Source organism: Glycine max, chromosome 11 (assembly GCF_000004515.6).
Source record: "Glycine max cultivar Williams 82 chromosome 11, Glycine_max_v4.0, whole genome shotgun sequence".
NCBI lineage: Eukaryota > Viridiplantae > Streptophyta > Magnoliopsida > Fabales > Fabaceae > Glycine > Glycine max.
In genome coordinates, this window is record NC_038247.2 from 9099616 (window position 1) to 9114197 (window position 14582).

At 30.9% G+C, this 14582-nt stretch overlaps 1 protein-coding gene and 1 pseudogene across 1 annotated transcript; one reads left to right on the top strand and one right to left on the bottom strand.

Annotated features, from left to right (window-relative positions):
• Positions 1-3993: 3993 nt before the first annotated feature.
• On the bottom strand, positions 3994-6469 carry LOC100800251 (polyol transporter 5-like; annotated as a pseudogene).
• Positions 6470-11319: 4850 nt separating this feature from the next.
• On the top strand, positions 11320-13977 carry LOC100801683 (HVA22-like protein k-like). Its single transcript, NM_001255547.2, is given in 8 exon segments — positions 11320-11382; positions 11470-11528; positions 11636-11733; positions 12192-12243; positions 12514-12577; positions 12808-12903; positions 13265-13337; positions 13771-13977. Coding segments are annotated over 8 exon segments (561 nt in total). The 5' UTR covers positions 11320-11367; the 3' UTR covers positions 13875-13977.
• The last annotated feature ends 605 nt before the right edge of the window (positions 13978-14582 follow it).

The following is a 14582-nucleotide window of genomic DNA, read 5'->3' on the forward strand; positions in this document are numbered from 1 at the left end:
TTACTATTCTCCGTTGTTAGAAAGCAAACACTAGGATCGATCCTCTCTTTCCTTGGACCAATTGACAAAAGGCCCAATACACGTGTAGCAGTACATGTGAGTAAAACATTTGACTCCAAAATCTCTCGATCTTGTGGTGTGACTTCTTTCACTTCTTTGGCCTTTTCTTTCTTTCTTTCTTGGCACGCTAATTAAAACCTCAGAATCGATGTTCATGTTTGCTTTTCCATCCTTCTGGGGAATATGGCACCGGATATACATATATAGTGAGGGCGGTGGAAAAGAAGGAATGATTGGCCTTAGTTGATTGCATTTGGCAGGTGTGTTTGGCCTCTGGATCAGAATTTGTAAAATTAATTTAATTTGATTTAAGTTTCAAAATATTTATTTAAATAAATTAATATTATTCAGGAAATCAAAATAAAAAATACTTTTAAAATCATGAATGCAAAGGGTGGAATGGTATTATGAAAGTTAATTTATGGGTAAAATATATTTTGTCTCAGTATATTTCAAAGTGATAGTTTTAGTTTCATACAAAATTAAAATTTTATATTTTTTATTCACATGAATCAAACTTAAGTATTAAGAGGTCTGTATATAACAACTCCCAAATACCGCTCAACAAAACTTAATTAGACCCCATTCTAATATTAATTCATGTTCAACCAAACTTAATTAGACCCCTTAATTGCTAATAGTAATTTGATTTAGGTCAGGGACTAAAGACAAATCTCTATCATTATTACATAAAAGTTTTTTAACGTCGATTCTTTGATACATTTTAAGATAATTCTGCATTCGATTTTAAAGTCACTGTCATACAAAATCATCTTAAAATATCGGTTCTACATTGATTTTTATTAGCAACCATCTTAAACTGTTTTTTTTTTTTGTTTAAAAAATGTTAAAAAGATCAAGATTTTAAGATGATTTTGTAAAAATCATACTTAAATCTATACATTCTAAACTAATATTAGTATCATCACTTAAAAACATCAATACTATTACTCAGTTACACCAACCAACCATTAAAGCAAAGAAAAGCTGAGTACTGACCAGGCACTAGTTTGGGTGGATCTTGCTTAGAATCTTGTGCATAAACATATCTCTGGCCCTTATAACAAACCAATTGAGATAATTTGGGGGCGAATGTTCCACCTGATGACACAAGCATCATACTCAGATGACAATCACGCAGTTCATATAACCTTTCTATTCGATAAAATGATAAATAAAACCAGAATTTAAAAAAAGAGCAAAATGGATTCAAGCTTGGCATGAAAATCAACAAACACTTTTAGAATTATATCAAGTAAACACATAGCCACACATCTTATCCAAGCCAGCTTGGTGTATCTAAGATCATTTCAATCATTGTTATCAATTAGCATAAAAAAAAATTATGCCTTTAGCTTGACAATATTAGTATATATGCCAAAAAATACTATGAATAATAATATAATCATGCTGCAGCATATCAAGCTTGTGCCTTTAGCTTGATGTACAATGTTTAGCAATCTTAAAGTTGTGGATATCAATTGATTTTGTATTTTCGTCTTGTTATAATTAGTCGAGGTAATAGAACCACTATCGGTCTGAGAGACCAGGCGTAATAGTTGATAAATAACGCACTAATGAAGAAAACAAAGCTTTCAGAATCGTAGAAAAATGTATAAGTATAATGAAGGTTATATTAACGGCCAATTTTTAACTTTCAATTTGCTTCTTTGTTATTTGGTTTTGTCCGTTTCCACCATATATGATCTATTACTTAAGCAAAACAAAACTATCATAAATAAGATTAATTGACCACACATTATGAAGCAGGCAAATGAGAAAAAAAACTAAAAGTGATCAACTAATCGCAAAACGACCCAAAAAAATCAGTGAAGATTCTAAACTAATAACAAAACGACCCAACAAAATATCCCATGTTTGATTTTTTTTCTTAAATATTTTATTATTTTTACATTGATTTTCTATTTTATTTTTCCTTTCCAACACATTCTTATTTATTTTATTCTCCTTTTCTTTTTCCTACATTTATCTCACATTATTCCAAAGAACGTGAACCAGTTGTTTATGATAATTGATGTCAATTCGGTGTGTTGCTTGATTTGTATTTTCCTTATATTAATTAGATTAGGCTCTGTTTGTACATGCCTTATTTCATTCATTCATTCCTAATATTCGTCCCACTCACTCATACCTATTTCAGATACAGATTCGACCCCCTCCCCAACAACATTCATGGGGGAAAAGTAGCCGGCCAAGAAAAAGGAGCATTAAAAGATCAGCAAAATCACTGCAATTTGACCTTTTAGCCCTGAATATTATTTTTAAATAAAAGCTAAAAGTGTTTCTCTAAATTATTATGAGATAATGAACAGCCATTATTAATTAGATAAACATTGCACACTTTTTCTACCCATGTTTGTTGGGCAATAATTATATATTAACAGCAAATAATGCACGTGGAGACACAAGTCACACAACATTGCTTTTGAACTGATAAGTATAGCTACATATTTTAAAGAACAATGTGGGGTTATATTCTTCCCTGCTAAATCCGTAGGGTTTATTTTATTTGATAGTGCTAATAACATATTTTGAATATACTTTTATTCACTAACATTATATTGGTCAGCATAAAACAGAATTAAGATTATAAGATTTAAATTTAGTGAAAAATATATGATTAGAAAAGAGATAACATTAAGGGTATATTTGACCCGACTTATTTTTTTATACTTAAAAGTCACTTTTAAGTTAAATTTAAAAATTAGAGCTTAAATAAATAAGTTTAAGGTAAAAATAATTTTAAAATTAACGAGACTCATGCTATTAGTTTTTAGTTATTTTTACTCAATTCTTTATTTCTTTCTTCATATCTTCTTTATTTCTTTTCCATCAATCATCTATTTTATTTTTCACATAAATTTACTCTATTTTATTTTCAAGCATCTTATTTCTCTCCGCTTGCTTGAGGGAGGTTGTCTTTTCTCATTTGTCAACGGTTATAAGTGAGTTGATTTGGGTAGGCAGGCTTCATTAAGAGCCATGTGTCTCTAGTCCAAATGTTGACTGGGTACCCACACAGACCAGCCCTATGAATGGTTTACTATTAAGGATTTGGATTTTGGACCTTCAAAATTCAAAAGCAGGAGGCCCATGAAACACTCCTGAATTTGATTTCAAACATGTGATTCTTATATGTTTAATTAATTTTTGCATTTGATTATAGCTTTGTTAGTGTGTAGGGATTTAGTTACAATTTTTTTAAAAGTAAATTTTACCTGTAGGAATTTAATTAAAAAATTATAAAAAGTATAGCATCCTATCGATTAATTTAACCGTTTTTAAAATAGATTTTAGATTTATTATAGTTTTATAAAAAGAAATTAAATTTGACTTTTATGCGGTTTGAACTGATTGTATCATTTTGTATATTAAACTTTGTCATTTTGTTTCCATGCAATTAAAGGATTCTTCTTTAAATGGTTAAGATTGACACTTTTTAGTGAAAACGTGGAGACAACTGTATTTTTTTCTCTCTCTCCTGCAATAGAATTTTAATTTTATTAAAATTATAACTCCAATTCAACTGACCCTGATGTCCCCATGTTAGTGTTCGATCTCTCTCTCTCTCTCTCTCTCACTAATAATTCACAAGTGATGATGTGGTTTGTGTGAATTGGTGTGTTCCCATGTTATACTATATGAAGTTGCTGAACTTACATGGGAAAAAGGACAACTTTTTTATGCATGGCTTAGGGCTACGACGTGTGTGGTAAAACCCCCGCACCCGCCACCATTAAATACAACATGGGACTGATCGAGAAGCCTCACGTCCATAGTGAAGCAAGCCACGAGCTTGCCCCTCCAAGGAAAATCAACGTTAAATGGCGACAATGTTTACTGCAACTTATTGTTTTGATTTGAAGAAAAACTGCTCAAAAACGCCCCAAATTACTACACATATCTCTAAGTTTAAATATTAATTTTCCCTAGCTCAAGCTGGGGCACTTGCCCATTCCCATTGTCTTCTCCCTTGTTGGTGTTAGATTTGACCCAAAATTTACCAAAAGACCCTTCTATTTCCTCAAGCGTTTTACCCCGAGTCTCAGGAAGCACAGTGTAAAAGAATATCCACCCAAAAGTAGCTATGCCACAATAAAGGAAGAAAGCCCCACCAATGGTGATAGCTTTAGACAGGGACAGAAAAGTCATTGAGATAATCCCACTCGTGGTTCTATTCACATCAACACCCGCAGCCATACCCTGCGCCCGCAACCTCAACGGAAATATTTCGGAGCTGTAGACCCACGTCACGGGTCCCGCCCCAATCGAGAACGAGGAAAAGCTCTTTCCATACACCTTCACCTGTGCTTCGTTTATTTACCTGAACGACATCGTCGTTGCAACTCTCGGGGATCCCTGCGGCTTGTTTGATGTCGGCTAGCCTTAGCTCAGCTTCTTCCTTAGTGTCTGAGGTTTTCTTAAGCACTTTTGTTGCGTCTCCCAAACGACCCCTCATCACAAGCCATCGTGGAGACTCCGGCATCGCCAACACTCCCACCGTTAGGAGTATCGAAGGAATTGCACCGGTTCCAAGCATCATTCGCCATCCCAACTTCAGTGTCATCTTCGAAAATGCATAGTTAGATATATATCCAAGTAATATCCCTACATTGATAAATACCCTCAAAATCATATCATCGTATTATCAAATTTATACTCGATCTTCTAGTAAAGTATATATATCCAAATAAATGAAATAAAATGACGAACATCGGTGAAGGAGGTAAGGAAGCCACGGGAGGAGGCCGGAGAGACCTCAGAGGTGTAGACAGGAGCAATCATGAGGCCATAGCCCATGCCAATGCCGGCGACGAAACGGCCGAACATTAGAAAGGCATAGTTTGGAGAGAAACCCATGAGAATGGCTCCGGCGAAGAAGATGGCACCGGCAAAAACAATGGTGTAACGACGACCTATCCAATCGGAAGTTCTACCGGCAAGGCATGAGCCTATCAGAGAATAGAGGTTGAAGATTCCAATCAAGATCTCGATTTGCACATCCGAGACTTTCAGGTCCTTTTTTATGTATATGGCTGCTCCACTCATCACTCCAATATCTGTAACATCATGCGTATACTAGTTACGACTTACATAAAAAAAAAAGTTACCACTTAGCAATTAATCTAACTATATTAGTGTAGTAACATGTGTCTTGGTGTTAAAATTATAATTATATTTTTAAATTTACAAAAAAAATTATTAGTATATATGTTTGTAAATATTTATTAAGTATATATAATTACAAATATAATATACATTAAAATAATTTTACATTCACACATATCTTATACCACTTTAATTTAAAATTAAATGTGTGTTTCAAAAATATTATCTTTATAAATATATTCGTATTTTTTAACTTAAATATATAAATTTTTTTAATAAGGGATATTAAAATTGGAAATATCTGAAAATATTTTTTTTGTAATTATTAACTTTTTCTTTATTCATATGAGATTTATTATTTGAGTGTGATGTTTTGGGTGCATAAACTAATATGATTATAATTTAATTTAATTTAAACCAATATATATATATTTTAAAATTTATTATTTTGTACGTTGTCACGATTGAAATGATAAAAAATAATTAATTTAAAATGAAAATATTTTTTGGATAGAAATTAAAGAATCATTGTGATGATAATAACTGACATAAGATTTAATAAATAGAAAAAGTCTTTAGTTGTTTTAAATTTTTTTTAAAAAAATTGAAATGATAAAAAAAATCATATAGAAATGGTTAATACATTAAGCAATACATATTACATATTTTTAATATGTGTGAAAATTTTGAAATTTTAGCTATAATATTGTTTGGTACAAAATAGTGTATACTATAGAGATAGAGAATAAGATTGTTTTTACATCATCATATGATTTTTTTAGAATATAGTAGTAATTGATTATTGATTCATGCATCTACGTGTAATGAATGCTTTACTTAATAATGTTTATGTTCTCTTAGAAATCATTTATAGTACAGAGCATCATGCAAAATATTGTCCCAGAAAACACTGTTCTTTCCTTTTACCTTTTATTTTGTTTTGTTTTGTGTGCAAAAGTCGTTTTTATTTTTTCCTTCCTGAAAAATTTTACGATTTTCGGCACATGCTACAGCTCCGAAGAAACTATGTTTCTCCGATGTAATCAAGGATTTGCAGCAGAGAGCAAGACAAATATATATACTGGAATATGAATGAACATATTAATTAATATATATTATAAGACTCACCATAGCCAAGCAAGATGGAAGTCGTGGTGGCCAACATAGCACAAGCAAAAGCGTACGTGTTCCGTTTGGGCTTCTTTATTGGAGGATCGAAATCCTCATCAAGAATAGTTTTACGAGCTTCTTCAGTTTCAACTACCTTTCCCTCACTCATCTTCTTGACTTAGTTGAACTGAATATCCGCACAGGCGAAAATATCACAGTGAGAGAGAGAGAGAAAGAGAAGCGTATCAAATTGCTACCATGCATTTAATATTTAATTTTTGGGTGTCATGTATGATGATAAGTTTAGTTAAGAGATAAAGTAGTAATAGAGCTGGCATATGCATGGTGCATGGTGCATGGTGCATGGTGCATGGTGCGTGGTGCATGTGAGTGAGGCTTATATAGACCAAAGGCTTTCGTCACCTAAGACTAATTAAGGAGTCTCACAGACTCTCACATGGTAGAAAACAAAACTCTCCCGTCTAAACCATGGCCGGCCATGAGCGGGCTCAAAAAATTTAAAAACTTCAATACATATTGTATTTATTTTTTATATTGGTTTTTAAGTTTGTATTGTTTTTTGTAAATATATAGATTATAAGTGTTGCATCTTTTTAAGTCTACTTTTTTTTATATATAATTAAGAAAAATAAGTTATATAATAACAGTATAAAACAATTTAATAATATATTCTAATAACAATAGTCATGCTTATGCATGATGAAGTTATTAGCTTTTACCATGAATATCTTAAAAGTAACCTAGAGTATTTAAGAAATATTCAATGGCTAGGTACGAACTTAATTAACCCTCATTTTTTCACCACCTCTCTCGTTTACTTACTTTATTGTTAGAGTCCTTTTAGGTGATTACCATCATAATTCTCTCCCCACCATCAACAACATTATGCTACAAGACTAGATGATCAGCTCTGGATCCTCCTTGTGGTTTCACCACCGAGCAATGCTCATTCCACACTTATCTTTTATATATTTTTAACATGATTGTTATACACTCTGTAAGTCTATAGGGATATGTATATACAGAATCATCTAATGGACTTAACTTGCTGGTCAATTTGGTCCACCACAAATTTAAGTTGAGATAGACTAATTTTTTTTTATATAAAATATTATTCAAATTCATTTGAGTTGAATCGGCGGTAGTGAGTTAGATTGACTAACCGGCCAAAGACATATTAATGTTACTAAAATATTAAAAATAACTCACTCCTCAGTTATCACAACACAACGTTCATAATTAAGTTGGCATTTTTTTCCTCACTCTTTGTCTTGCATTCTTGTACAATTAACACAAATTTAAAGTTATTGGAACATTTTTTTTCAAAAAATAATTATTTTTTATTTTAGGCGAATCAATCTGTTTTGTCTACTAATCCATGGTCAGCAGAAATGGAATGACTTTTTACAGGGTTATCAAAAAGTGAGTTTGGTTGGCCCATCTTTTGAGCAACCTATAGTGGGTCGAGCCGAGTGAACCAAGTCGGCATACTTTCACACCTCTAAATATGTAATGCAATGTAATACAATACAAGGAAAGGAGAAAAATCAAGAAGGCTATGGAAAAAAAACCACAATGGAAGTATTGAATTCTTACCTGTGTATATTGGTGTTTAAATAATCTATTATGTAGGTCTCCATAAGTGGAACACATTTCACGAGAAATGCGAGCAAAACACTTTGAACACTTTTTTATTTATCAAAACTTTTTAAAAATGACAAATTTTTGTAGATTTTACATTGTATTTAATGATTTTTTAAAAAAAATTATTAGTTTTTCTAATTTTATAGTTTTTAATAAATTTTAACAAATTTCTCTTGTCTCATTAATTTATGAAATTAAGAAAATACTAAATAAGCTTATAATTTTTTAGTATAAATCTATCTACTTATTGTCATTTTGATACTTAAACAAATGTTAATACTATCAATTAAGTCACACATTTTATTAAATTTTGAATTAATGTGATTAAAGGATTATACTTTAAAATAGTTATTTAAAAAAATATAACAACATTGTAGAGATTAAAATAGCTATTTACTAATTTTTTTCTTTCTTCCATGTAGAAATCCCAAACGCAAATTTGGCCTCGTGCGACGGCTCGCAGCCACAAAATGACAAATCAGTAGGGTCCCCATATCTTTAATAAGGGCTTCATTACTTTAATAGGAATATAGGTTCAACTCATTGAGTAAAGTATGTAAATATTATAATTTTTTTAATATTGTGTTGAGTTCTTATGGATTAAAAAAAAATTATATTAAAGTAGAGGCACGCACAATATTTATGCTGAAAAATTATTTTTTGTTAAACAAAAACTCTATCAATGAAACAAATCAAACTACTTTAGACTAGTTATGATTTATGTAAGTGTTATGCTATGTGTTTACGTAGCATGCATGCGCACTCATTATATAGTAACCCATGTTTCTCATTATATAATATGCCTTCACAGATGAAAAGAAGGACTCCAAATAAAAATCTTAAATAGTAAATAAAGTTGTCACGCAACGTTTATCAGTTTTTTTTAGGAGAATGGCTGGTCTGTCAGACCTCTAGTTCCTTGTCGTCTTCCCAAAGCTTTGGCTTTTTGTTCATGAATTATTATATGATTCAATCCCTGAAGCACGGATTCGTGTGTGTATACGTTGCATATTACCATAAGAAGACAATTCAAGTTTTTTATTTATATTTTTTTGGTCAATATCCGTGATTTTATACATGAATTGCTATGAATTCCGATCAATTACTTATATTTAACATACCATCAAATATCAAAGACTATTGAGACTTAAATGTTTTCCCAAAAATGCATCAACGTAAAAAATAATTGGAGCTCGACTACATTCAAAGTTCAATATTAATACGATTTTTTAGTTTACGTATTAAAAAAGTAGTTATATATGATAGTACACATGCAGTTATTATATACTTTTCATTTTTTTTCCATTATTGTATTTTTGTTATATCATATTACCTATTAATTATGACATTTTCAAAGAGTTTATAAACAACTTATTTAGACTATATTACAAATACTAGTAAGAGTTTTTGATAAAACTTATAAAAATATCTAATGACTAGTCAATATAAGGTGATTTTAGCCTTTTATTTTTGTTTTTTAAGTTTTCCAAGATAGCATATAAAAATAGCTTATGTGGAACTTTTAAAAAGATCCATCTTTAAATCCTACTAAGACAAAAAAACAAAGATAGAGTGTGTGCAATTTTTTGTACATTGTGAGCTATAAAATACATAAAATTCTATAAAAGAACTACACATTTATTAAAATTTAATTAAAAATTAAGTATTGCTTGTAAAAAATAAAGTGACAAATATTGCCACCGTGCCACACCAATGAAGATTGCCACCATCTAATGAGATGAGGGAGACACACAATAAACATCAAGAAAAATGAAAAAGAAATTAAAACAACACACACGGATAAGGAAGTTATCATTTGCTGATAGATCAAACAAAAACACTAATCAAATGAAATAATCATGCTAGAAATAAGCAAATCGAGTAGTTTATACATATCATATCATAAATAACAGTCAATCAACAGAAGAAATTAATACATGCACAACATTAACCTTCAAGCAAATCAATGCAACACACAAACATGAACCAACTAGCTAGAGAGACGACGAAAAGTATATCATAAGAGATACCTTACAACCCTTTATGGCATTTTTAATGTGCAATGTGTCCTATACCACATCACATATAGTGAAATGTTGTGACCTTCTCCCTATGACCCATATCTCCACGGAGAATATCTTTCTAGAAACAGAGTAGCATGATCACAAGCTCATACTCTACCGACCTAAGCATGCAAACAGTATTCACCCTAATATGGAATGGTAACAACATTAGGTGGAACATGCAAATCAAGATTCACCTAATATAGTATGGAAATGGAATTAGGTGATAACATGTACATGATAATACTCTCCAATCATGGATAAAATGTAGTAATTCGTCAAGAATGTTAATGTGTATGCCACCAGAAACACAACGAAAACTAGTGTTCATGATGTTATGAGGATTGGGGAGTGTCAAACGCTAGGAGTATTGCTGTCAAAAAAGAAAAAACTCATTTTAAAAGTTTTAGGGTTTGAATAATCGTTTGGGGTGTCTGATAAGTATTCCCCAACATAGATATAGGCTTTGAATGTAGGTATTTGCACTGCTCTGAAAAGCCCAAAGACTACTAGCCCTACATGTGACCATTTTCAATTTTGAATTCGACCCAATGTAGACAATCATATCATAACTAACCTAATATTTTCTCTCTCTCAAAAAAAAAAAAAAAAGACACCCAATATTACAGCAAATTAAAAATATTGTTGTAAAAAATGGTATTCTTTGACATATGTAAAAATACTTTAGTTAACTTTTAATATCGTAGGAATATTTTTAAAGTTTAAAAATAAAAAATAAAAAATAAATGTAAAAATGAGAGTCACAGTAAGTTAGAAAATAGTTTTTCACATTCTAATAAGAATGTAACTTTTCCTATCCCATTAGAATGTGAATAAAAATTATATAAACATGAGAATATAACATTTTTAAAAATAAAAGATATCTAAAAATATTTTTTATAATCTCCTAACAAATATGTTTCATCTTCATATGTTTTTTAAACATAGGATGTTTAATAACTTTTAGTAGATTTTTTTTAAACCATGTTTTTTTTAATCCATGGAGTTAAAATCCAAGACTTTACAATGAATATTGTTTCTTTCTTTTTATTTGCTATTTTTTTTTAAAAAAAATTATTTTATTAATGTATATTTTCCCTTTGTATCATGACTTTTTATTTTTTTTATAGAAAATAAAATAGGAGAGGTTAAATTACTCTAATAATTTTCAAATTAAGAAGAATTAAAATGTAAGAGACTAACAAAATCACATCCAAATTATAAACACTAAAAAGATAAAACGAATAATTTAAGGTAATTTAAGGAATAGAAGAAACAAAACTTGGATTGTGTCTTTAGGGATGATGCTGAAATCCCTAACCTAAAATTCCCCTCCCTGATGGCTTTACCAGAGGTAGTTCGTTCCGACATTCTCTTTGTCTTCATTATCACACGACAAGCTGTTTCTGTTTGTGTTCTGATTCACACTGATCATATGCAGGTTGGGTTGAGACTGCTCCTTTCACCCGTTACTTCCAACCTTCTTCTCCGCACAGCATGGTATCATATGCTTGCTTCCCTTCAATCATTTTCATTTAAATCATAAAAAAAACATTTTTTTATACTCATCAACACCTTTTTCAGTGATATTGGGTTACTTGTTATAGCTGTTCAATAGGGCTTGCGCTTCCCGTGTATTCCACGTTTAAAGCTATTGAGAACAATGACCCATATGAGCAACAAAGGTGCCTATTGTATTGGGCAGGTTCTATTTTTTCTTCAACCTCCATTTCCTTGTTAAACATAATAAAATTGATTCTTTTTTGTTAGCATTAATTTTCTATTAATTTGATTGGTATTAGTGATGCATGCTAAATTGCCAATACCTTTATGATGAGTAGAATACATATATTGAGGTCACGGGTTAAGACTTAAGAGGACTATTCTGGTGTATTTTGATTTTTCCTTGTACAACTTAAATACAATTTTGGTAGTTTTTATCGTATGAGGGTATATATCTTTGGAAGTTTTGGGTCATTGCTTATGAATTTGAAATGAACTCGTTTGAAGAATTCTCAAGTTAGTGGGATTGGGTGTAACTTTAGGCTACTAATTGTGCTCTTTTATAATCTGTGCTATTATAACGATTTACTTTGATGAGTTCATTCAGTTGATGGATTTGTCTGCATGTGTATCAACACCGATCTCTCTTGTGGTTTTCAGCTTATGGTTCTTTTAGTGCTGCAGAAATGTTTGCTGAAAAATTATTTTCCTGGTATGGACAACTTCTCCATGTGTTTTATTATTTTTAAGTAATTCAGGTTTTTCATTTTTCTTTTCATGGAAGCTTACCTTGGTATCTGTTTCTGATATTCATTGCTAAACAAGTTATTTTTATTTTCTCATTTATCTTGTGATCCTAGTTGTCTGTATTTATGTTCTTCTGAATGACATTTAAAGATTTCAGTTCTGATATGTTTGTTTGCTTTCAGATTTTACTTGAGGCATTATGATCTAACAAGGTTTGTTCACCATATTTAATTAGGATTCCACTCTATCATCACATGAAGTTTGCATTTCTTGTTTGGCTACAGCTGCCCACTCTTGATGTAAGCTTAACCAAATTGCTGCACTTATTCACTTCCTGCTATGCTTTCTGAATTTTCTTAGTTAATACCTTATCTTGGTAGTTTTGTTCTTGTATTGTTTTTTTTAATTCTTAAGGGAGATGTCTTCTGTTCGGTTCTTTTACTCCTTTCACACTTGTTCTCTAATAAAATATGTTCTTTTTCAAACACAATAAATAAATAAACAAAACCACGTGATACTTGTTGAACAGGGTGCAAGACAAATGTATTCTAGTCACTTGCAGCCATTCCTGTTGAAGCATCAAGCTAGAATGGATCTGATTGTTGAATTTGTGTATGGTGCAATGGTAAGAAGTTGCTCATAGATTTCATTATTGTTGAAAATGCATTTTTCATCTGGTTTGATTTTCCAATTGTGGGTTATTATTTGTCTGTTAGGACAGAGGGTGTTCTTATTATGCTGTTTAATTTATTATTATTGTCCATAGGAGTTTGGCTAGGTACTGTTTGTGTGCCAGGGATTGTGATTTAAGAAGGTGCTTCTTATCAAATTTGTTTTATGAATTGCACAGGACTGACTTGGCAATCTTCCCCATTGTTCATATTGTTGCATATTGCATATATCATTTCATGCATAAATTTCTTATGTACTGTAAAAAATATAAATTCTTAAAAAAGAATTTTATTAATTGATTTCTGACCTTACAGAGTAAAATTATTAGTGCATACAAACCAGAATTGGAGCTTGCAAGAACTCTTGCAGTGAAGTTTTTAATGACAGGTATGCGTGTGAACTCCGTAGCTCTATTATGCTGACATTAAACTCTCCATTTCAATTCCAATCTGTTATTCTAAAAGAAAACAACACGAGTCAATGGAAAATCAGTGCTAGTTTAAACCATTTAGCTTCCCTATTCTTCGTTCTGGAAACATTATATTTAGTAGTAGGTATGTAATATGTTGTCATTAGAATCATGGGAACTTAATGCTATTTGGGTATAACTAGACATAGTTGTGTGGATATGTAATTTCAGTATGACTTTTTTTAATTCTGTGCACATTAGCTTTTATTTATTGTGGCTGTAGTATGTGGGATTATGGTCTCTTATGTCATCACATGGATTGGTTTTCCTTAGTTATGAAATACATTTTGGTTTGTTATTGATTTTTCAGCTAAGAAATCTGTATAGTCATTTGGTTATTTTCTGTATCAGCAACTCAGATGATTAGGAATTTCATTCATCCAGTTGGGAGGGAGTTAAATGACATTGAACCCCAAAAGAGGCAGGTTCAGGATTCAGAATCAGAAGAAGAGTAATACATGTTTTCTTCTCTTCTCATTATAACAATAAAACCTTATTCCCCTAAGTGAGGTTGATTATATGGATCACATGAAGTCATTGGGCACGATTAGTTAAAGGAAAAAATTAGGCCGGCTAGTTTTTAATGAACGAATGTAATGATTTGCATGTGGTTCTGAGTTTTGATTATTAGTTCTGATAATTTTTTTAGTTTTATTTATTTTCTTGATTTTCACTCGCTATACATATTTGATGTAAATACTGATTTTCGTAGCAGTTGTCTTGGGAGTATTATAGACTTATAGTATTATAGAAGTACATAGTTAGGACCACGTTTATGCTTGCTGACCTGTAAGCATCGAACAACCATATGATTATACTTTATGTATTTTATGCTGGTGATTTTCGACAAACAGTATTGTGAATGTTTGAGGATTCATCATTCATATATTATTGTTCTTTTTTTGACAGATATACAGAATTAATTCCCTCTTACTATGACATACGATTTAATATACAGTATATGGTAAAGACTAATTTAGGCATGTAATTACACTCAATTTACAGGAAAAAAAAATTGTCTAACAGTGTTGAGTAACTTGAAAGCTTATTTGACCAAAACAGATTTGTTTAGTAAAATAGCTTATTTTATTGGTTTGTAGGATTTTGTTTTTGAAATGTTACTTCGTGTAGTGTTTAAGTTTATCAGCTTATAAGCTCTTAAC